Source organism: Sardina pilchardus, chromosome 1, assembly GCF_963854185.1.
Source record: "Sardina pilchardus chromosome 1, fSarPil1.1, whole genome shotgun sequence".
Lineage (NCBI taxonomy): Eukaryota > Metazoa > Chordata > Actinopteri > Clupeiformes > Clupeidae > Sardina > Sardina pilchardus.
Window position 1 is genome coordinate 44,423,692 of NC_084994.1, and position 25,000 is coordinate 44,448,691.

General features: G+C 47.6%; 1 protein-coding gene across 1 annotated transcript in view; it reads right to left on the reverse strand.

The window, feature by feature from the left end:
- add3a (adducin 3 (gamma) a) overlaps positions 1–25,000 on the reverse strand; it is a 52,544-nt gene that overhangs the window by 16,169 nt on the left and 11,375 nt on the right. Inside the window, exons 3-9 of the mRNA XM_062545690.1 lie at positions 11,366–11,504; positions 9,251–9,402; positions 8,449–8,529; positions 3,580–3,729; positions 3,117–3,260; positions 2,648–2,746; positions 784–957 (exon numbers count right to left, since the gene is read on the reverse strand). Of these exons, the coding sequence (XP_062401674.1) occupies positions 784–957; positions 2,648–2,746; positions 3,117–3,260; positions 3,580–3,729; positions 8,449–8,529; positions 9,251–9,402; positions 11,366–11,504 (939 nt within the window). The remainder of the gene's footprint in view (positions 1–783; positions 958–2,647; positions 2,747–3,116; positions 3,261–3,579; positions 3,730–8,448; positions 8,530–9,250; positions 9,403–11,365; positions 11,505–25,000) is intronic.

Genomic DNA, 25,000 nt, shown 5'->3' on the forward strand with positions numbered 1-25,000 from the left:
GTGTGGGCCGTGACGGAACGCCAGAGGAGCGGAGCAGCGGTAAGTGAGAGGGGACGAGGGGAGGAGGGGACCGCTGACCGCTAACTGCTGACCGCATACAGGACAAGAGCCACGGCCATCGACTGGCTTACACAACAGGTCATGCCAGCTCAACACTGCCAACAGCAAAAGCGCATGTGTGTGTGTGTGTGTGACAGTGTATGTGTGTGCTTGCGTGTGAGAGTTACAGGCCGTTGGTGGATAAGGGCATGAATGTTTTGATGGGCAGGGATAGGATGACATTGCTGTAGGCCATTTAAAAATCCAAATGCATGCCAGTCCGCTTAGGAGGGTGTTAAAGAGCATTTGACTTGACTATTTGTATTTTTGTTTGAGCACTGTAAGCTTATATGTGTGTTGGCACGAGATGCTGATGTATCTGGGCACACATATATCAAAAGACCTGCTGAGTAGACTATTTGTGCTCATACTGACACTATCTGATAGAGGGGCATTTTGTGAGCCTGAACAAAGCCTAGCTCAACAGGAACATCTTTATAATTGCAGTCATGCACAGGTGTCCATGACTATGAATATGTTTGAATGGGTGTACGTAAGGTTTTGTACGTGTGTGTGAGTGAGAGAGTGAGAGAGAGAGAGAGAGAGAGAGAGAGAGAGAGAGAGAGAGAGAGAGAGAGAGAGAGAGAGAGAGAGAGACAGAGAGAGAGACAGAGAAGAGAGTATGTGAATGTTTGTATGTTTGTTTGTGTGTGTGTGTGTGTGTGTAAGAAAGGCTCCACTCACCAGGTTGTCCAGCATGCGCATGAGCGACTCGAACTCGAGCTCGCCCACCTTCCACTTGTGCTGGCTGCCCATGTTGACCCCCACCTCGGCCACCCCGTGCGTGCGCGCCTTGTACTTCTCCTGGTCCAGCACGATCAGGTTGTCTGGGCTGCCCGCACACGAGATGGCGTTCACCTGCAGGAGAGGAGACACAAACACCTTGGTCACTCCTGTTCCAGTGAGGGTAAAGGTGAGGGAGAGGAGAGGAAGGGAGGGAGGGAGTATGTGGGTGCCTCTCATTTGATCTTTTATACACCCTCCCTTCCTTCCTCGACTGATCTAGATAAAGAATGATGGGGCGGCAACAATGGGATAGTCTATCCAGTGTTAGTTATAGATCAGTGGGAATGCCCCTCGAGGATCGGGGATCGAGGAGAGTGTTTGAGAGCCATCCTGTGTGTGAGCCAACAGGAGGAGAATGTGACCGGGCCATGTCAGTCATGGAGCAAAACATGGGGCTAATGTGGACACAGTGTAAAAACAGAGCACATCTATAAACAGTGCAGAAATATGTAACAAAAACAGACACACACACACACACACACACACACAGAGAGAGAGTCCTCTGCACTGGACATCCCCAGCGGGAATAATGGGATCGCGGACTCACGGACATTTTTCCATAAGTCGAGCGCGGAGGCGGCGGGGGGTGTTTATTTTTAGCAGCGTGGGGGGGGGACTGCGGGCGAGAGGCTTTGCGGCGCGGATTAATGTTTTGTTTGCACCCTGGCGCAGAGTCAAACTGGGATTGTGCGCGCCTGTTACATGAGAGAGGGGGGCGGAGGAGGGCTTTCGGTTGCTCCCACACGCCGTCGGCCCCGACGATGGGACAGGATGCGCTGAAAAAGCAGCCATGCAGTCAGACAGACAGACGGTCGTGGACCGTCTCTTCCCTGCATGACACACTTCCTGTTTCTGGTCGCCGGTCGAGCTCGCCTAATTAAAAGTCCCGGCAAGAAAGTCTCACGGCGCCCGTTCTCAAGGCAGAGCCTAAGTTAATCCTGAGAATGCAGATGTTTTGAGCAATGCTATTACGAGCGCTGAAAATGGGGGATTGGTCGTAGAGTGGGGGTTGGGGGGGGACCAGGCATGTTTTATGAGGTTGTAAAGACAAGAGGGGGGAAAGGAGGAGGAGAGGAACGAGGGAGGGATGGTGGGTGGAGTGATGCGGTGTGGAGAGTGTGTGTGTGTGTGTGTGTGTGGGGGGGAAACAGCTGGAGGAGAGGCTGGCATAGAAAACAAACAGATTATATAAAGCTCTCCCTCTGCTCTGAGCCAAGAGTGATGAAAACAGAAACATACACACGCTCCACATGACCTGTGGCGGGGGGGGGCCTCTGCCTGTTTGCCGTATGAGGGGAAACAAAGTGATGCGCCGGTGTAAGCAGAGTGTGTGTTTTGTAAGTGCATGTACGAGGAGGGGGACGTGTGGTGTGTGTGTGTGTGTGTGGTCGTGTTGGAATATTCAATCATGCATGTATGAGTGTAGCCAACCACTAGCCAGTGTATGAGCATGTAACTACGCGGGTGCATTTGAGTGTGATGAGATTGGGTGTACTGCATTAAGGATGCATGGAGTCTCGCCTAGACTGCATCAAATATGAAGAGAGAGGGCGCCAGTGTGTCTATGCCAATATCTCCAGCATGTGGACACATGTGGGCTCATTTGGGTCATGTCTTGGGCACATCCACTGACCACTTATCTTGACAGTGTGGGAGAACTTGGACGGATGCAGCCCAAGTAGTGTATGATGTGTGCAGAGTGTAGAATGTATGGTGTGTGTGTGTGTGTGTGTGTGTGTGTGTGTGTGTGTGTGTGTCTTACCTGGATTTCACACGCAAACTGGGCAGTGTAGATGTAGTGAAAGGCCTCTTCAATAGTCTCTCCCAGCGCCACCACTCCATGGTTCCTCAAGACCAGCACCTGCACACACACACAAACAAACAAACTTTGAGTGGTCTGAACAATCTGAACAGTTCAATCATCACCCCAACACATCTATACCAATACCCATACCAATCTCTTTTTTTTCACTCTGACTTAAAACAAAGACATCTACGCACTTAAGTGTGCATCAGTAAAAGTAATGGCTTGCAAGGATCTATCATTCTTAATTTTTGTAACTATTCTTTGACTATTGCCCTTCTGAGCTTTTATTAACTATTTCTGTTGGCTTCTGTTTATGCAAAGCACATTGAATGTGCTTTATAATAAAGTTGACTTGACAGCAGTGGCGTGTGTGTATGTATGTGTGTGTGTGTGTGTGTGTGTGTGTGTAGCCAGACAGACAGACCTTGGTTGAGGGGCCGAGGGCCTTCTGGAGCTCCACGCGCTCCTCCTGGTCGTCAAGGCTGCCCTGGTAGTTGTAGTAGGCGATGTCGCCCAGGATCAGGGACTCCTGGGAGATGGGCAGAATCCCGCACTTCATGGAGGAGACCTGCGGGGGGCAGCAGAGAGGGGGGTTACTCTCAGACACCTGTGGGACACTGGGTAGGGTCCTTACAGTGACCACCTTACACATGGAGAAGCTGGAGTTGTGGCAAAATATAAGATGTATAATAACGTTTCTGTATGCAAAACTGAATTAGCAAGTGCACAATAACCGTCACTAGAGTTACTGTAGTTCGGAAAAAGTCTATTTTGGCATGTCTTGCAGGCCACCAGTTGACAGCAGTGCTGACTCGGCACGATGTGCACTACATTTCCCATCATGCCTTGTGGTGGTGGTGTGTGTGTGTGTGTGTGTGTGCACTCACTGCGGCGGTGGCTGGAGTGTGGATGTGGATGATGCAGCGCACGTCGGGCCGCATGGAGTAGATGGCGGCGTGGGGGCTGAAGCCGCTGTGGTCGATGCGCAGGTTGGTGGAGCCCTGGTCCACCACGTCCCCGATGATGTTCACCTTCACCTGCGGGGAGACATGAGAGCATGAGGGGAGACTCGGACACCGTCTGGAGAACACCTGAGAGCTCCTGCTTCTGATCACTGCAGCATACAGTACACAGAGCCATTTGGATGCCTTCCGTGATATTGGAATACTATGTCAAAGCACTAAAATATTTCTTGAGTGTCTGTTCTTTGTGTTCTACTTTCCGTGGGGGACACTGTAATGAAGGGATGCAATGGATAGTCCTGATTAGTTTCTTTCTGTAGGCCCATCTTTCTGGATTCAACGTTGTAAATCCCCTCAAACCACAAGCCTACTTTACCTGATGTTCCAATATTAAGGAAGGCTTCCTTAGTAGCCTGATCTAAACTGCTTTTGTTGTGCTGTGATCATTAAATTATGACTACGATCGTTACTCAATAGTCCTCCATAATGGAGGAGATGAGAAGCAGACGTCTGCATCAGTCATCATTATTTACAAAGAAAAAGAACAAACGGCCAAAAATAACAACCACCCACTAATTTCCTTAGAACTACAAATCCAATTCTGATTCCATGAGGGGCAGTGTGTGTGTGTGTGTGTGTGTGTGTGTAGGCTGTCAACAAGTGCTTAGCAGTTGCAACAGGCTGCACGTTGGCGGCCGAGGCAGCTGAATGCCAGGCAACCAGTGGTGGATAACAACATTAAAGCAGAATCAGTGCTGTTAACTGGTGACATCATGTGGTGAGGAATGAGTTGTTTTATTACTGGAAACGGGAACAGCACCGTCCAATCGAATTAGAGAGTGGGCCCGGATGAGGAATTCTTGACCAATGAGTGAGGCGGTGGCATGGCGTGTGTGTGTGTGTGTGTGTGTGTGTGTGGGAGTGGGCCGGCCTGCTTGGGGAGCAGACGCTGATGTGGATAACAGCACAACCAGAAACCTGTCATCGGACGCCTGGGAAGCTCAAGCCAGTGGAAAAGAGGAGGGAAGAAAACACACACACACACACACACAGACACACACACACACACACACACAGACAGTGGAAACTATCCTCCTCCAAATGGCCGACTCATTTGAGCTTTGTGCATTGTATCTTTTGCTCTGTTCATTTGCCATTGGGTCCTGAGGCAGGGGAGGCCGGGTCAGACACACCAATGCCCTCCGCAGATCAATTAGCACTAATTAATTGGGGCGCGACCCAAGACGTACAAGGCGTCAAGGGAACGGCCTAAAGGGGGGAAATTAGAAAATGGCTAATGATGCCATGAAACAATAACATCCTGAGGCATCGTCTGATCAAATCGGCATTAACGATGCCTCTGCGACCGCTTGCTAAACCGATCGCTCACGCTAAAACAAAAATGTCTGTAACCAAGAGTGAAGAATGAGGATTGGAAGCTTCAGTCGGTCTTAAAAGCATCTCAAGTGGTGGCACTTGAGCGGTGTTTAGAGAGGCCCTCAATACGAGCGCCTCGTACACAAAGCAAACCGTATACGGAACGCTCAGGTTACGCACACCTGGCAGCAGGCCAGAGGGAAACCCATTTCAGCTGAGGCACGTTAAGTACGTCGTTTAGTGCGTGGATCGGGCCTTTCACTGATATCCGTTGATTGAGTTCGGTGCCATTTAAATGGCCAATGGGGAGGTACGCAGTCTGATGGGACAAACTGACTTTTTTTGGCCCACTCCAAAGTGCACATATGGCTGTCAAGCACACTCAGATCAATAGACATCCAACTAGTGGAAAAGTGAACGGTCCGAGAGAGGCATGTTTAATTTTGCATCCATCTGTTCTCTGCCTCACAACACAACACAACACACACACACACACACACACACACACACACACGCAGGCACGCACACACACACACGAGCAGCTGCCAGAATGCCTGAGAGTTACATCACATGTTGATCCTGTAACCGACCACCCATGCTGCCCTTCACCTCTCTACACGCGGTCTATACGAGCAGTCAATACTCTGGGCCCAAATAGCCCGGGGGGGGGGGGCTGCATGCTTTAAATACAATGCGGTACAGTGGAGGCCCTGGCCTAAAAATACACACCCAAAACCGCCGGTGACGAGACACCGAAACACGACACCGCCGACGGCCGCACCAAGGTGACATTCACAGAACAACCAGGGCTGTGGGAAAGATTCCTCACAGGCGCGTCCCATTGGTGGGTTCAGATCAAAACAATCCCCTCAATACCCGGAGAGAGCCCCCATGCAGCCGGCCAATCAGAGGGCGCGTCTGTGTTTTCTTCCTCGACCGTACGAGGCCCCCGTCCCAAAAATACGAGGTGTCGTGTAACGCAAGCCGCTCCGTCGGCAGGGTGTGGCACTTCGACTCGCTTCCAGCTGCGTCTCAAACGTTTTGTCAAACGCAGCAACTTTGTAGTCTCACACCAACCGTAACCCTTAAGATAGGAGCAGTCATATTTTCCCTCCTTTTTTTTTTTTTTTTAAAAAAAAATCAAAACAAAGAAAGTCGCCAAGTTAATGCAAATCTCCACTGGAGTGCAGTGCTCAATGGAGGGTTCACGAGGGGAACCAATTCTACGGTAGTGGATGAAGACCAATAAAGGATCAGTTCTTAAAACCTCTCCAAAAAGTATGATTAAAAACTAATCTCTCTGTTGTAGGGGGGCTTTAGCACGGGAGGAGAGCGACTTCTCTTTTGTTTTTGGCTGAAGGACTGAAAAGGAGTGAGAGGGGGAAGGAGGGAGGGAGGGAGAGAGAAAGGAGGCCGAGAGAAAATGAAAGAAGTAAGGGGCGAGTGGGGGAGGAGACAGAGAGAGAGAGAGAAAGAGAAAGAAAATTGAGTGAATGAGGGGAAAATAAGGGAAGGGAGATAGACGGTGGCCTTTCTAGACGTCTGCTTCCTGCCGGAGTCCTTTCCCTCACCTTACGGGGCAGACAGACTGCGTGAGTGTCACCAGACACGAGCGCCAAAGGGCCGCCGCCAGACCCACAAGTGACCTTCCCCGTGCACCAATCAGACGCTCAGGATTCAGGACGACTTCCTTCTGCTGAACTGGGGTCAGAACAGTCACCAGAGAGAGCACTTGGGTTCAAATCCATAAAAACACACGGCAACAAAAGACTGTGTGGCCTTTTAAAATAGAAACGGTCTTGAAATGCATTTTTGTTTTGGTCTTGAAACACCGACTGCCATAAAGCGAGTACTTTGTCTACTTCCAGCAACTCCAAGTGTTTTCGACAGCAGAAACGCCGAAAGCCATTTCCCTAAAGAAAAAAAAAACTACCCAGAATAACAAGGCCAGCACAGCCTCAACCATAAAAAAAGCAGTAAGGGTTTGGTGCGTCACTTTGAAAAAAAAAAAAAAGAAAAGAAAGAAAAAGGGAAAAAAAGCAAAATGCGGGGCCAAACTGCCGTGAACAGAGGGGCTCATTCAGCTCTGGCCCAGATCTCTCGCTCGGCTCGCTCGGTCGGGGTAGCGGGAGCTGCGACTCGCGCAGACGGGAAACCACCGCGGGTGATGTCAGCGCTCACCTCTCAACCGTCACCTGAGTTCAACCGCTCAGGTATGCGGCACCGCCGCAGCGGTGCACCTGACAGCGGCAGGTGCGGCAAGGGCAACGGTCATAAAATAAACACCCCAACAAATTCCTGGAGAGCAGTGACCTTTGACCCTTTAAAAGACAGCCCATGTGCAGGGGGGTGGCTTGACCTTAGTGCCCTGGGAGTATATAAAACACTGGAGGGATGCTGGGGCAAAAGAAAGCGTGCAAACAAAAAAACAGTTGGTCTACAGTTTAGTGGAGGTGTCATAGAGACACTCTTATTGAGGGAAGACAAGGCTTTCATTTTACCCGAGGTGTCTGAGCACGCTCAGTGAATGAGCAGCTAAGAACAGGCAGCAGCACTCCAGAGTTCATTCATGTGGGAGAGGGGGAGAGAGAAGGAGGGAGAGAGAGAGAGAGAGAGAAGGAGAGAGAGAAGGGGAGGGAGAGAGGGAGGGAGAGAGGGAGAGAGAGAGAGGGAGAGAGAGAGAGGGAGAGAGAGAGAGGGAGAGAGAGAGAGAGGGAGAGGGAAGGAGGGAGGGAGGGAGAGAGAGAGAGAGAGAGAGGGAGGGGGAGGGGGAGGGAGAGGGAGAGGGAGAGGGAGAGGGAGAGGGAGAGGGAGAGGGAGAGGGAGAGGGAGAGGGAGAGGGAGAGAGACAGAAAGAAATAAATGTGAGAGAAGGAGCATGTGAGACAGGAGGAGGGGGGGGGGGAGAGAGAGAAACAATAACACCTGTCTGTCTCTCTCCTTCATTACTTTGCTCCCTCAAGCGGTAGTGACAGCAGCATCCATTTGCATGGGCGGTTGGAATAGCAATAGCAGCAGCAACAACAACCCCCAACGGCACCAGAGGAATTCAGTCGGTTAAGGCTACATGTACACCAGGGGGGAAATCCAGGCAGATCAGTGAGCGTGGCCTTGTTTTGTGTTCCAGAGAGAGAGGAGGACAGCACAGGAAAGGACAGCTCAGGCAGGCTGATGGGTGAGGAGGACAGAGACTGCACTCATGCCCAGGAGATGATAACCATGGTTACACAGCTGTCTTAGCAGCGAGGGGATGAACCAAAACATCAATAAATGCCATTTTATTCCACATCGAGCCAACATGGTGGTGGAGGTGGAGGTACAAATCTGACATATCGTAAATGCCAGGTCCTCTCTCTCTCTCCACCACACACACACACACACACGCTCGCGCACACACACACACACAGACGCTCTTACCAGATTGGACGCAGAGGCCTCAGCGAAGGACAGTCCCCTGGGGATGATGAGAATGTGGTCTTGTTCTTTGCTCACCCGCACCTTTGGCACAGCAGGGGAAAAAAGAGAGAAAAAAGAACAAAACCGCAACAGAAAATCATTAAACCAGCAACAAAACCGTAGCGAATCTCAACAGAGTCATGAGACAGCATGACAGTATGCCAGTGTAAACAATACTGTTAAACTCAAAACAAAAGACATGTGTTCGCACAAGTCCTAATGATCTCTCTGGCAACCGACGTCTGCAGCAAAGGGCCTTCTTCACACAAGACCACATGGCCTCGCCATAAATCTCCATAAATCTGCAGGACAGAAACCGAGGCCCTCTCCTCCTCCTCTCCGCAGTCGATCCCTAACCAACTGCATCCTAACTGCTTCTGACTGACGGCAACGCAGGACACGACTCACAGTGACTCCCAAAATGCTGCCCAAAACCTCTTAACCTCTTGAATATCTTAATGTCTTGGTAGCCTTTACAGTAATTTCCCGCATATAAGCCGCATTGTGTATAAGCCGCAGGACAGTGTTTTATGCTAGTTAAAAGAAACAAAACCATATTAGCACCATATTAACTGCCCCCTGTACTGACCTCATAGCTGAAAAAAAATTGCTAAATAAATGTATAAGCGGGTACCTCATTTACTCTAAGGTCAAATGGAGATTACAGTTGCTATTGCTCCACAGCTCGCACAGGTACATGTGTGTGCGGAGGAGGTCGTGGGCAGGTTCTGGGAGGTCTGGGCGGACGAGACGAGACACTCACCGTGACGAAGGAGGTGGGGAAGTGCGCCCAGCTGAAGAGGTCCACCAGCCGGTAGAGGCTGGCCAGCTTGCAGCGCGTCTGCTTCTCACCCTTCACCAGCGTGGTGGACTCCGTCCCAAACATGTCGTTGATGGGAGTGACCATAGCCAGACCTGAGGCAAAATAGAACACACACAAATAAACAAACAAACAAACAAACAAACAAACAAACAAACAAAACAAATTAATAATGGTGGTGGGGCACACAGTGTACGACTGACAGCACTAAAACTAGAAAACGAAATAACTGACAAATCAAATGACCAAACTGATAAGATGGCTGACAGTAGCCAGACAAGGAGCACTTCATGACCACCACTGTCCATGTGAGGGATAAGAGCAATGACTGATACGTGCTTTGGTCTTGAAGACCTTTTTTATTTTATTTTTTTATTTTTAAATAGTTCAAAATTAGGGGAAATTCCTTAAGCTGGAGCTTTCTTATCAAAGAAAAGGGCTTGGGATGAGAACAGGCTCTGGAATTCCTATTGTGGTTTGATTGCAGATGGCACATTCCTTCACCACAGGAAATGAAACAAAGTTTCAGAAGCATCCGTGGCATCTTTCAACACAATGAAGACATTATTTTAGATGCCGCAGTCTTATCAGTGAAAGTCGTGTCGTGGTAGCGAAGTTATTGGCCATTTATATTTATTTTGAGCCGTTTCCAAGAGATTTGCGGAATGGTATGTCAGGCCTCAGAGAAACTGTTTGTCTAGCTTTCCTTGCTATTTGAGTGTGTGTCCGTACATACGTGCGTGTGTGTGTTAAGGGTGAGTATAAATGAATGTCTATGAATCATATGAATGTCCGGAATCATATTACAGGGTTGAAGGAGAGTTTAACACAAAAGGTATTGCACCAAAACACATGTCTTCATGCCATTTTAATAAAAGCTTCCTTTCAGGAAATGCTTTACACTGTGTTACAGTGTTTCCAGCTCAAATCAAATCAAAACCGTTTGTTGTAAACGGTCTGGCGTATATGAACTAGTGTTGAACCCGGCTGTAAAAGTGCAGATAAATGGCCGCGTCTCTAATGATCCGCTGGCTGAGGAGAGATCCGCACCAGTCAGTGTGTCTGGCTCCTGCTCACGGAGCTGCAATGGACTGGGGTGGTGGTGCAGATGTTTTTCCCATTCCCCCCCCAAATGCACTGAAGGGGACGTCGCTCATTTCCCCAGAGATCCACGCAATGGGTTCAATGTCAGGGAGATCTTTTATTAAAGCCACCCCCCACCAAAAAAGAAGCTTATCTTTTTTAACCTGCTAAACGACTTGCGCCACATGAAATTTAATCAAGTGATTTACTGTACTTGTGGATTGATTCCTCCCCTAATAACAGTGGGAGATGAGCAAACAACGTTAACTCTATATTTAGCCGTCCATTATCAAGGACAGTAATGAAGTTACTGTGACTTATTCCCAAGGAGAGGGACAATAAAGGGCTTCGTTAGAGGCAAAGGGCGCAGCGCTGTTTTTCCGCCCCGGGAGTTCCAGGGAAAAGGCTTGATCCCGACATACATCACACAGCCAAAGGGGCCGCGGAGTTTCTCGGAGTTTAGAGTGGAGTGGAGTGGAGTGTCGGGCTGAGCGTGTGTGTGTGTGTGTGTGTTTGGGGGGGGTGGACACAATTAGTTCCGCATTCCGCTGCTGGAATGGGAAGCAGACTTCACATGTGGAGCGACGGAGTGAATGTGGGGTTTTCTAGAGAGAGAGAGAGAGAGAGTGAGAGAGATGAGGAGGAGGGTAAAGAAGGAGAGAGGAGAAAGGGTAGGACGCTGAGAGGGGGGTGGGGGTGGGGGTGGGGATGGGGTGGTGTGGGGTGCTGTGGGGTGTGGTGGGTGAGATATTTCAGGCCTTTCCTGAGTTGGCTGGGCTGGATGAACGTGTACGTCTGCATACCTCTCGGTCTATGGGAAAACTCCGCTGCAGATTTTAAGGAATTTTCATTTGTTTTGCGCTTCTTTTGTAATAGGTAGCAATGGCATAAAGGGGTTGGGGCTAGGGCGGAGCCTGGGCCGGCTGCCGTGGAGATGAGCCGTGACGACGGGGCGTACCAACTGCCGCTACTTACTGAGGGGGGAGGTAGAGAAGCCGGCGATGGAGCTGGCCATGAAGAAGTCGGCGATCTGTCGCAGGGCCAGCAGGCCAGCGGGGTTATTGCCCTTATTCTGCTGCTCCTGGATCAGGCCCTCCAGCTCGTCTTTAAAGGCCTGAGGGAGGGAGGGAGAGGGAGAGAGAGAGAGAGAGAGGGAGAGAGAGGGAGGGAGGGAGAGAGAGAGAGAGAGAGAGAGAGAGAGAGAGAGGGAGAGGGAGAGGGGGAGAGAGAGGGAGAGAGAGAAGCAGAGCAGATTAGAGACTTGGCGACCTGGACATGACAAACATGCACGTGGGTATAGACACACACACACACACACACACACACACACTCCTAGGCTGGGTTTCCTGAGCTACTATGACACACAAGCCACACTAATCCCAGCAGCCGGTCCCCTGTGCTGATTACCGGAGGCTCAGTGTGCTGTGACACACAAACACACACACACACACACACACACACACACACACACACACACACACACCTGCAGTAAGCCAGAGGCGCAGTCTGGTGACCCAGTGCCTGTAGATGGTCGGAACGCTGACCCACACACACACACACACACACACACACACACACACACACACACGGCCAGGAGCAGCTCGGGATATTCCTCTACAGCTTCCTCGTACTCCAGGCTACACTTCCACCACAACAGTGCGACCACAACAAGTCAACTCACTCCGGCTCAACAACACGAATAACAACTCCGATTTCTCTTAGTGGTTTTGGGAAACATCTGTTTTAGAGGACTTTGGGGTATCCCTGAGACGTTCCACAAAAGCTGTGGCAGACATTCCGCTCACCAACTGACATTCACATGGCTCACTTAATATCTTCCTTGGTTTCCCTGGAGGCTTTTTTTTGGCCCAAACCTCTACATTGTGGGCCATGAAATATTTCCAATTGGACTTCCGGCCGTGACACAGAAAGGATGGCAGCATAGTGGAACAGCTCCCGAGTAGTTAAACATTTCCCATGCCCCTAAACTTCGAATTGTTTAAGTGAGTGTTAAATATTGAGTAAGAGGGGCAAAGATGTCAGCTAGGGGTAAAAAAGATGGCAAAGAAATAAAAAACACAAGGCAAACAGCAACGCAAAGTGGAAATGCTAACACGGCTAGCCCTGACGAAGAGCCCATGGCTAATCTAGATTTGATCCTTCAAGAATTAAGAGATTTTCGACAGGACAATAAATCTCAACTAGAGGAAATCAAAGGAGAAGTAAGTAAAACCAACACTAGACTGGAGGAGGCCGAAGACCGAATTGAAAAGGCAGAAGAAAGATTACAAAATGTTGAGGGTGTTCTGTCAGAAATGCTAAAACTCCAAACACAAATGGAGGCTAAATTAACCGAGCAAGAGAGCCGCTCACGGCGAGAAAACATCCGCCTATATGGGATTCCTGAAGGGGCCGAAAAGGACAGTGCATCGGTGGTAGAGTTTGTTGAAAAACTGCTGGGGGACAACCTGGATATTGCAGATACAACAACTCTACAAATTGAGAGAGCACATCGTTCATTGGGACCCAAGCCACCGGCACAGGCACAACCAAGATCAGTCGTTGTGAAATTCGCCAATTTTCGTACCAAAGATACGATACTTCGCAATGCTTGGCAAAAGAAAGGCTTGATGCTGGAAGGGAATCGGATTAATGTTGACAATGATTACCCACCGCGCATTCTACAAAGGCGAAAGGAATATGCAGAAGTCAGAAAAGCTCTCAAAGATCAAGACATCAAGTTTCAAACATTGTGGCCTGCCCGGCTAAAGGTGAAATACCAGGAAGCGGACAAGATATACGAGACCGTGGAAGAGGCAACGAAAGACTTAGCCAAGAGGGGATTTAACATCGTGCCTATCAAGCCACCTGAAACGATGATGGAGCGCCTTCAGAAATTAAGCTGGCAGAGAAGCGGACGGGCCCGACAAGGGAATAGCGCTAGTGGTGGATCTACGTTCTACAAAGAGCGGCTGCAAGCTTTTCGAAGAGATTCTTCACCTCAAAATGACTCTGGTTAGTAGGCTAGCATAACGGGGCTTTCAACTGACCTAACATCCCCGCCTTGGAATGGTGAGTTTTGATTATTTGACTGTTTAGCCCATACATAAAGCAATGTGACTTTCTAGACGACCTAGCAATTAAGCTATATTTCCACGAGAATCGGGACAACTTAAGGACATGGAACTCTGCTATGCGGACACCTCCGAGGGCCCTCCCACTCATCGAGAGGGAGGCTTTCCCTCAAAGCCACCTATTACTATCTGGTGTAGTAGGGTCACAAGTGAGACCCATACCGTGGAAGACGTTCTTATGTTTTTATTTTTCAACTTTGTTAAGTGTTCACAATTTGTTTGTTTACAGCTGTTCTGTGCTGTAAAGGGGAAGCTTTTCACTCAAATGCAGGACATGACAATTGATTTCAACTTTAATGCAAAGTATAAGATTAGCCACATATAATGTTAATGGTTTAAATAACCCAGTCAAAAGAGGGAAAATTTTGTCAAAACTCAAGAAAGACAAGGTCCAAATAGCGTACCTCCAAGAAACCCATCTTAATGCCATTGAACATGCCAAACTAAACAGAATGGGGGTAAAATATGTATTTTCGTCATCTGATAAATCTGGACATAAAAGAGGAGTAGCTATTTTGATAACAGGAGGAGTACTTTATGAACACATGTCAGAATTCACTGATACAGAAGGCAGATACGTGATGATAATAGGTAAACTAGAAGGTACCATTGTAAGTTTTCTTAATGTGTATGCGCCTCCTGGCAGTGGATGGGTGTTTTACAGGAAAATATTTGACTTGATGGCAACGAAAACACAAGGGGTTGTAATTTGTGGTGGGGACTTTAATGTACACCTAAACCCTAAACTAGATGTTTCAACTGGTAAGTCAGAGACAAAACTAATTGGTAGGAAAATGACTGCCTTGATGAAAGAATTGGGTATTGTAGATATATGGAGAGAACTTTATCCTGCTAGCCGAGATTACACTTATTACTCCTCGCCACATGCGATATACACTAGAATAGATTACTTTTTTACTTTTAGTAGAGACCTGCACAAAATTGAAAGGTGTGATATAGGCACAATCACTCTTTCAGATCATAGCCCTGTATTCATATCTTTGTTAATGAACAGAGAGCAAAGGTCTACACTATGGAGATTGAATTCAAATATATTGAATAATCCAGACACCAAGGAGTATCTCATAGCAGAGATAAACACATTTTTTGACCTAAATGATAATGGGGAAGTGACACCGGATATCCTTTGGGATACACTCAAAGCAGTTATGAGGGGTAAAATTATTGCCACTACCTCAATGATGAAAAAACTTAGAAGACAAAAGCTACAAGACCTTGAGACCAATTTAAAGCATTTACAAAGGGTTCACAGTGATACCTTAGATGAAAGAGTGAAACAAGAAATTAAAGGAGTCAGGAGTGAGATAGAGGAAATGAGCACACAGGAAATACAAAAGAAATATATATTTCTAAAACAACGATATTATGAGGTTGGGGGTAAGGCGATGAAGCTTCTTGCATATAAATTAAGAAAGCAGCAAGCTGACAATACCATATCTAAAATTCGAAACCCAGAATCTGGGAAAATTGAACACAGATTGGAAGAAATCCAACAAAGCTTTGAAAAGTTTTATAAAACACTCTATTCTCAGCAACATATTGACAATACTCCTCACATTGACTCATTTTTGGACTCCCTTGATTTACCCTCTATTTCTGGAGAGCAAAATGTACAATTAGCATCAGAAATAACAACGGAGGAATTAAATGCAGCCATCTCTAGATTGAAGGCAAATAAGTCACCAGGCCCAGACGGTTTCACTGCAGAGTGGTACAAATCTCTGCGAGAGCAGTTACTCCCAATACTACTGGAGACGTATAACTGGATCCTAAAGGAAAATAAAATTCCACCCTCCTGGAAAGAAGCTATAATCTCATTGATCCCTAAGGAAGGGAAAGACAAACTGGATTGTGGAAGTTTTCGTCCTATTAGTGTATTAAATATAGACTATAAATTATTTACATCAATACTAGCACATAGAATAGACAAGATTCTACCTAAAATAATTCATACAGACCAAACTGGATTTATAAGACAAAGGCAAACACAAGATAACTTAAGAAGAACCCTCCACATTATTAATCATATCGTTCAAAAAGACACAGAGGCATTACTTGTAAGTTTAGATGCGGAAAAGGCCTTTGACTCTGTCAGGTGGTCTTTTCTTTACAAAGTACTTTTAAAATTTGGCTTCCATAAATCCATTATTGACACATTCCAAGCTCTATATGATAGTCCCTCTGCCAGGATTAAAGTTAATGGTGCCCTTTCAAAGGCATTCATCCTGGAACGTGGAACAAGACAGGGGTGTCCAGCCTCACCCTTGCTTTTTGCATTATTTCTTGAACCACTGAGTCAATGGATACGACAGAATTCTGATATTAAAGGGATAAATATACATTTAGAGGAACATAAACTAGCGTCATTTGCGGATGATGTCTTAGTCTACTTAACACAGCCGACTTTGACTTTCCCTAAGCTAATGACTGTTTTAGAAGAATATGGCGCACTATCAGGATATAAATTGAATATTCAAAAGACGCAAGTACTCACTTTCAATTATGATCCACCTAGTTCCTTGATAAACAAGTACCAACTGAGATGGAAGGCAGACCATATACGATACCTTGGTGTCAATCTACCAAAGGATACTTCAACGCTGTCCACCTTGAATTATGGGCCTCTAAACACAAATATTAAGTCTGATATACAGAGATGGAGCCTCATTCCATTCCTCAGTCTTAATTCTAGGGTGGAATCTATAAGAATGAATGTTCTACCAAGATTATTATATCTCTTCCAGAGTCTCCCAGTGGAGATACCTATTAAACAATTTATGGAATGGGATAAAATGATATCAAGATTTCTGTGGCAGGGCAAAAAACCTAGGATTAGGTATAAAACCCTTCAGTTACACAAAGATCGTGGAGGACTAGGCCTTCCTTGCTTGCGTGACTATTACCATGCAGCCCAATTAAGATCTCTAGTGTGCTGGTGCAACCCATCTTATTCCGCAAGATGGAAAGATATAGAGAGCAATATGGCCCATCCGATTCCTTTGGCAGCGGTAATGGCAGATGTTAGATTGATGAACAACATGATGGATAAAAACAACAACCCATGGATTAAAACTACATTGAAGATATGGCAGAAGACAATAAAACACTGTGATTTGGAACATACTTTAAAAATATTAAGATGGTGTGCTTTTGACACCGATTTCTCCCCTAATAGTCTGGACTCCAGATTTAAGACTTGGATCAAAGTGGGCCTCACCAATTATCATACTTTTGTAAATAAGGGAACACTTAAGAGTTTTGATTTGCTACAGCAAGAGTATGGACTACAACGCCAAGATTTCTATAGGTACCTCCAGGTTAGACACTACTTCCAGGAAAATATAGCTAAGGCATTAGAAGGGCAAGAGACAGGTATTTTAGGGGTGTTCAAAGGAGCAACCAATTCATCATTATGCAAGAAGGTTGTATCGAGATTGTATTATGGGTTGCGTCAAGTTTGCCCTGATAATACTCTATATATTAAAGAGAAATGGGAAAGGGAAGGTAGTCTTTCAATATCTGTGGAAGAATGGGAAAGTTTATGTGTACAACAATGGGTAACAACATGTTCAAATACATGGCGAGAATATAGCTGGAAAAATTTGTCCAGATTTTTTATAACGCCATTACAACAACGATCACAAATACCTAGCACTGCCTGCTGGAGAACATGTGGATCAAATGAGGCTAATCATTTTCATGTCTTCTGGGATTGCCCAGTACTAACTTCATACTGGCAGGAAATTCACTTCCACCTGGAAGCAACTTTCAAAGTAAATATCCCATACAGATTTGACACTTTATATTTAGGAATCATATCATTTGACACATGGGATTACAGAGATAAAAAGTTGATACTTATACTTCTGGTTGCAATCAAAAAAACAATCTCAAGAAGGTGGCTGAAACAAGAATCTCCTACAATAGGAGAATGGTTAGATGTGGTACATGATATATATACTATGGAAAAGTTATCCTATTCTCTCAAAATTCAGACTGACAAATTTTCTAGGATATGGTCTAAATGGACTGGGTATGTTGAACATATAGGCTTAAGATCAAACTTTGTTTGGTAACTTTGCTTGTTGTAATTGTCTATGTATATGCGTGTCCTTTTATTTCTTTCCTTTTTTTTTAGAGAAGTGTAGTGAAACTCCCCCCTATGTTCTAAATGTTTCTATTGTTAATTACACAAATGTATCAAAAAAAAAAAAAGAAAAAAAAACTTTGGGCCTGGGAAGAAGTCTGATACTGTTATGAGGATAATTGGGGACTTAGATGGAAAATCCATGGGGTTTTCTTTTCTACTATATCTAAACTATTTAACTTTATTTATTTTTTCATTTCCCTTTCTGATCCTCTGTGCCAGAAACATGTAAACCTTATAACAAAACAGAAAAAATATAAAGAAATGTCTACATTTTTATGTATCTTGTTGGCCTCAATAAAGATAAAATTTAAAAAAAAAGAAATATTTCCAATTGTGATGTGCCCAGCTGAGACAACACGCGCCGCGCCGCGCCGCCCTCCCCATTCCCTCACGCGCTAAGAATCCCGCCAGTGACGTCCTCTCAACGTCCCAACAGCGCTGTCAAAACACAAGGCCGAAACAAACAGGACCTGGACTGGGGCAGGAATTATTTTTTGTTATGCCGGTTACCGTATGTCAGTTAATGCACAGCTGGCCACAATAGCAGCAGGAGGAGAGTTTCGAATCTCTCGTGGGAACTTGAACTCAAAGTGCATCCTGATGACGGTGCGCTGTATCCACTGATAGGGTGGAACCTTTCTGATCTCGGTCAAAAGGCAGCACACGGAGGGTAAATGCTTGAACGGCGTCAATCAAAGTGTTTGCTTAAAGGCTTTAACGTAAACGTTTCCCACCAAACCAAAGAGGCAGTCGGGAAATGGGGTTGGTGGTCTGGTCAAGCAACACTAAAAGCAGCTGGACTGGAGAGATCAAACATTTGGCGTCTTTAATGTAACACAGCTTAATAGCACGATAGCACAACCTCGAGGGTGCAAAGGTCAGTATTGCCTTCAACGTACTGTTATACGCAAGGAAGTGTACAACAAACTTACAAAAGTGGGTGTGAACTTTCACAAACAAAAGGAAAGCAAGCTTATTGACATACCTATTTTTTATCTGAAACACTCCTGGTCATATTCTTTTCCAGAGATTAGCTTGTTACAACTGTTACACATATTCCCTGTCGCTTCTTTTGGGAGAAAAACAACGCTAAGCTGCTGATCGGTCCTAAAAGAGTGGAGTTTCACGGGTTAAACAGACACTCAGAGGTCCAGTAAGAGGCCTTGCGCACGGGATCTCCTGAGTCACCCAAACTCAGACGATAAGAACAGAGCAGCGACACACACAGCACTGTGTCACTGTCTGCCACGGAGATTTAGTCTGTAGTAAACATCCGCCACAACCACACACACACACACCGGTAGGGGCTGTACTTGTCGCACAACGTGACCAGGCCAGGTGCTGGCACAGGTGAGCGTTGCCGGGGCGACAGAGTTCTTTTTAAAGCAAACAGTGCGTATCTGGCGGACGAGCGTGTCTCTCTCTCTCTCTCTCTCTCTCTCTCTCTCTCTCTCTCTCTCTCTCTCTCTCTCTCTCTCTCTCTCTCTCTCTCTCTCTCTCTCTCTCTCTCTCTCTCTCTCTCTCTCTCTCTCTCTCTCTCTCTCTCTCTCTCTCTCTCTCTCTCTCTCTGATGACACAATGTGTTGTGGCGGCATCAGATCACAGAGCGAGCGCTTGGTGGCACAAAGGGGTTGTGGCTGAAACTGGGTCACAGAACACATCCAACAACACTCCTCAGGGGGGGAAATGGGAAGATGCCTACAGAAACAGACTAGAGAAGCCTTTAATTACAGCATCTTTCTGTACAACACTGAGTGTGTGAGTCTCACAGTCAGACACAGACAAATATTAAAGTTCTTGATGTGTACGGTGTTGAAATTCATGATTGTATCGCCAGCACACTAAATAAATAAATAGCTCTGCAATCACTATCTATGTTGTCATCCAAGTTGTGAGAACAAGTCCAAGCATTTCAACACCACTCATGCCCTGATCTGAACCTCAAGCATTAGTGTGCAATGCCTTCTTCTGGAACAAATATATATACACACACAAGGGAAACCAGAGCAAAACAACAACAAGCGCAACAAACTCTGACGCAACCAACTACGGCATTAAACAGACTCTCGCAGAGTTTACACAACCAAACAATTACACCTTCCTTTGTCTATCTTTGGCAACATTTCCACAAAAGGGTGATACTAGTGTTGTGTTGGCATTGTAAGTGACCGTTTACGTTTCATGAAAGCACGATGAATGGTTGCCTGCGCATGTGGCTCCCTTCCATAAAGGCCTAGCGTCAGAGCATGAAGCAGAAACAGCACTTGCTTCAGGGTGTTTCCAGTCACCAGTGAATGGTGGCGATTTAGCGATAGGTAAAAATAACAATTTCAATGCATAGTTTTGTCATGTACGAGATTGTTGCTGCCGGGTCTGGTTCACAACCTTTGCTCTTTGCTCTCCAAGTTCACACCCATCCCGGAACCTGATTTATCAAGCCATACCCAAACTGTGTACTTTATGCCCTCATTCACTCTGCTGATGTGTCCTCATCTCATCCAGGTTCTCCATTACTTTTTATTTTTCTCTCTCTCTCTCTCCCTCCCTCATGTTCTCCATGACTTCTCTCCATTTCTCTCTCTCCTGTTGTCTATGACCTCCCCATGTCTCTCTCTCTTCTATTCTCCATAACTTCTCTCCATTTCTCTCTCTCTCTAATGTTCTCCATGACCTCTTCTCTTCTCTCTCTCTCTCTCTGTGTTGATGTGTTCTCGGCCACAGCTACAGAAGCGGGTGCCAGACATTCCCAGGCATTTGCTGCCCGTATCCATGGTGATGCCAGCCAAGCACACAGTGGGATGTTGGGCCCTGGAGCCAGTTCAGGGCAGAGGGGTGCTCTCTCTCTGTGTGTGTGTGTGTGGAGAGGGGCATTAAAGAACAGTGTAATGGCTTGTGCGTGAGCGTATGAGGAAGTTGACAATTTGGATGTGGGATGACATCTTTTTAGCCCGACTGGGTGAGTGCTTGATTTTTGAGCAAGTGTGTGTGTGTGTATGTAGACACAGGAGAGTGCTCTAAAAAAGAAGCCTCTAAGCTGAGAGGACCCGTCACGCCACTGCTGGATTTCGAGAGAGAGAGAGAGAGAGAGAGAGAGAGAGAGAGAGAGAGAGAGTGAGACAGAGGGGCGGGACCCCCCCATCCCCCCTCCCCCCTCTCCTTTCTTTCTTTCTCTTCATTGGGAGAGGGGGAGCTGTGCAAGTGAAGTTCTCTCGTGCATTTCAAGGAGATTACAACATCCCAGCTCTCCGTGCCTCAATCAAAACAGATTAATCTCCCAGCACCGGAGACTAGAGAGGAGAGCACCATTATTCAGATTTGAAAGCCAAATCCAAAACAAGGAGAGTGACAAAATTAATATTAACGCTAGCGGCATGTGTGAGCAAGAGAGAGCGTGTGTGCGTGTGTGTGTGAGTGAGTGTGTGTGTGAGTGTGTGTGTGAGTGAGTGTGTGAGTGAGTGACAGTGAGTGTTCGTGTGTGTATACTGACCAGGCTTCCTGGTGCCAACCTCATTAGCTAATCTAGGGTGAAACAAACAGCAGATCCCAGGAAATCAAATTAGGACCCGGTCCTGAGCGGAGAGTGACAGTCAACAGGATTCCGCTCCACTGCCTGAGTGGAATTAAAAACTCGGGAGTCCATAGATAAGCCCTCCTGGGCGGGGAAAAAAAATCCCATCACACATGTGGGTTTGACTGATGGTGTGAAGGTTACAAGGTACAGCAACACACAACATGGTAGACGATGGTCCCTCAGATTTTAGTGAAAGCATCTCTCTTTTTGTGTCAAGTTGGGGTTGTACTCTCTGTACGCCAGGGGAAGGGCTACATTCTTTAGCTGAACAGAGCCTGACCTTTATGTGGCGCAGGAACAGTGTGTGAAATGGTGAAAGAGAGCCGGGACCTTTGAGAAAACGACCCCCCTTTGGGATGAAAAGCCTTCTCATCAAACAAGCGCCTTAAAGCTTGTGGTGAACTACAACTTCATTTCAAAACCAAAGCACAGCTTTGTACAGCGACTGAGACTGTAAGTTACGTCCTGTTAGGCAAGTCCCTGCACTAGGTGGCCATATTGCAACGCACTTTTGGGCGGAACGTGTGTAGATAACTGCCATATTGGCGTTACAAACTCATTCCTTGCTTTTCTACGGATTTCTTTTTTGCTGAGCTGGGTCTCTTCATCAGAAAGCCCCTGCTGCAAGTCTCTCCGTGTCCTCTGAGCAAGCGACCCCGAGCCGAAGCCAGACGACTGATGTCGTCACGGCGCGGCCGCCCGCATGATTAAGCTGCTCAGCTGAGACGAGCGGCGTGAATGCAAACGAGATGAGTCACGGCTCTGCCCTCGTTCTCTCTCTCTCTCCCTCCCTCCCTCCCTCCCTCCCTCTCTCTCTCTCTCTCTCTCTCTCTCTCCCGCTCATTCCCACAGCGACCCCCAACCCCCCACTACAGCCCCCCCCCCCGGAGGATTGTGGGTAAGAGTGACACAGCCAACCACAGAGGGGAGGGGAGGAAGAGGGCAAAAACACAATGAAACAAGTAAAAGCACTCTGGGCGACGTGGGGCCGGGCGAGGCGGAGGGTTCCCATGCCAAGTGAAATGGCAGTTTTCGAGTGGAAGGACACCGTGCCCCCCGACCGCAGCAATGAGGCGTGCCAGCTGTGCCCATGAGCCAGTTGTGCCGCCTCCACCGCCTCAGAGACGCGGAGCATCTGCCGTTTCAGCTCCGATGCCGCCCTCCCTCTGAATCTCAATTCATTCGCTCCTTTTCCTCTCTCTTTCTCCCTACTTAAATCCATCCATCCATCCATCCATGCGGCCATTCGCAACGCTTGGCGTGGTTTGTGCTCTTGTTCTATGAAGTGGCAGAGGAGACGTGGCGGAGGAGACGCGGAGGTGACGCGGAGGAGACGCGGAGGAAAACATCCACATCTGCTGGAGCTGCTCCCTCCTGCTGCTGCTCCCCACTGATTTCCAATCAGTTCTAATTCACTTACTCACTTATCCCCATATCACGTTTCTTCACTTATTTGCCCATACTGCAACACTTAAGATTCTGCTCCTCTTCTTCCGTGGATCCACTTTCTTCACAGGGTTCATTTGAAGACTGCGTGTTAAGAACACAAACAGCCGTAGTGTCCAAACAAACAGGATTAATCCGGTTTGGAGAAACGACGCATGCCTGCCCGGTGGTTTCGTGTATCCCTGTGGTAACGGGTGGAGGAGGCGACGGCGTTCCCGGCTCCAGCTGACGCCTATTTGTGTGAGCGGCGTTCCCGCGGCGGCCCAGCTGGAGGCCTTGATGGAGAGCTGCCGCTCGCCCCGCCGTGAGCAGCACGGCTTTATTTATCAGCTTCCACTGTGGAGCGCGCTCTCTGGTTACGCTGGGGCTCATGTTGCACTGAACACACACACACACACACACACACACACACACACACACAGGCCGGTGGTGTGGGCATCATAGTTGTGGTATGTGGCTTGATCGTGGGAAACCCAGGGGCAGTGCGGAGCCGAAGAGGGCTGTGATGGTGTAACCCACAACTCACACGGGGGCCTGTCCGCACACGCAGGGGCATCTGCCTCGGCCCGCCGTCAGACACGAGTCATGATCTTACCTCATCTCAAACCCTCGCTCAAAACGCACAACAGCACACTCAGAAACACAACCGCTTATTTGGGCTCTTTCCTGCTCGACGTGAGTCACGCTGTTGTAGCTTTAAAATGTAGTTAGCGGATATTCTCAGTGATAATAGACCTAAGAGAGGATGGAGAATGTATACATACTGTTCCCTAACATCACACCTCAGCAAAAAAAAAAAAAAGATAAAAAACTATTATTACTTTTCAGCACACGGACATTCGCACACAAAAAAAATGCCCACTCATCCAGACTGCTGCAGACATTCCGAGGCTGACGCAGAAATGTGTTTCTTATCTCTCCAGTGGCACCGTTCACTTCCAATCAGAGTCCTGCCGGTGTCCAATTAGCCTCCATTATCCCGCTGTTGTGCATATTTCATGGGCCCTGAGCTGGGAGACGGAGGGGAAGAGACAGCTGGGGGGAGAGAGCGAGAGAGAAAGAGAGAGAGAGAGAAAGAGAAAGAGAGAGAGAGAGAGAAAGCGGGAGCGAGAGAGAGAGAAGAGAAGAGAGAGAAGAGAGGCCAAGCACAGCGCCTCAACTCTTCCCCGCTGCTGCTGTGGAGTCCACGAGTGCGTCAGTGTGAGAGCTCTGGGACACAGAGCATTCTGGGTTGTTATGGCAGTGCTGAGGGGCCAGTGCTTCCACCCACCCACCCACACCCACCCACCCACCCACCCACCCACCCACCCACCCACCCACCCACCCACCCACCCACACACACACACACACACACACACACACACACACACACACACACACACACACACACACACACACACACACACACACACACACACACACACACACACACACACACACACACACACACACACACACACACACACACACACACACACACACACACACACACACACACACACACACACACACACACACACACACACACACACACAACATTCAGAGACACATGCGCGCGAGCGCATACACACACACACACACACACACGTGCAGCATAGACACACAGTCTGCATATGGCTCCTCCAGGACGTTATCACTGTCAAATAAAAATGCAGCGCTCCAGAGGAGCTCCAGAGGAGCGGGTCCCGGCGAGACTGCAGCGTTTATGTTCTTCAGGAGTGAGATGTTTGGGGGGGGTCGGGACGCGGGACGGAGCACAACAAAATAAAGGGAGCATGCGTGACCCACAGGAGGGGGAAAAATGAACGTGTGAGCGAGAGACACAGACGACAGACAAAGAGAGAGAGAGAGAGAGAGAGAGAGAGAGAGAGAGAGAGAGAGAGAGAGAGAGAGAGAGAGAGAGAGAGATTGTGGAAAAGGAAAGAAGGCAGGCCTTGAAAGTCAAGGATCATAAATTATCCAGGCCAGAGTATAGATATATATATAAATATATAACAAGTCATGTAGGCTCCCTCCCTCCAAACCCAAAGAGTCAGCCCTGTGTCAAAATAACTTCTGCACCGCTGACAGCGTTTAACGCTTCAGGTCACTAAATCACTAACAGTCCAGCACAGGCACGGAGGAGGCCGGCTCTGGAGCGACACACACACACACACACATCAGATCAGCAGGGAGATAGAGAAGACGAGAGGGCAGAACACACACAGAAACACTGCATTTAAGAGGAGGCACTACCTAGGAGTAAAGATGACTCACACAGAGACAGAGAGAGAGAGAGAGAGAGAGAG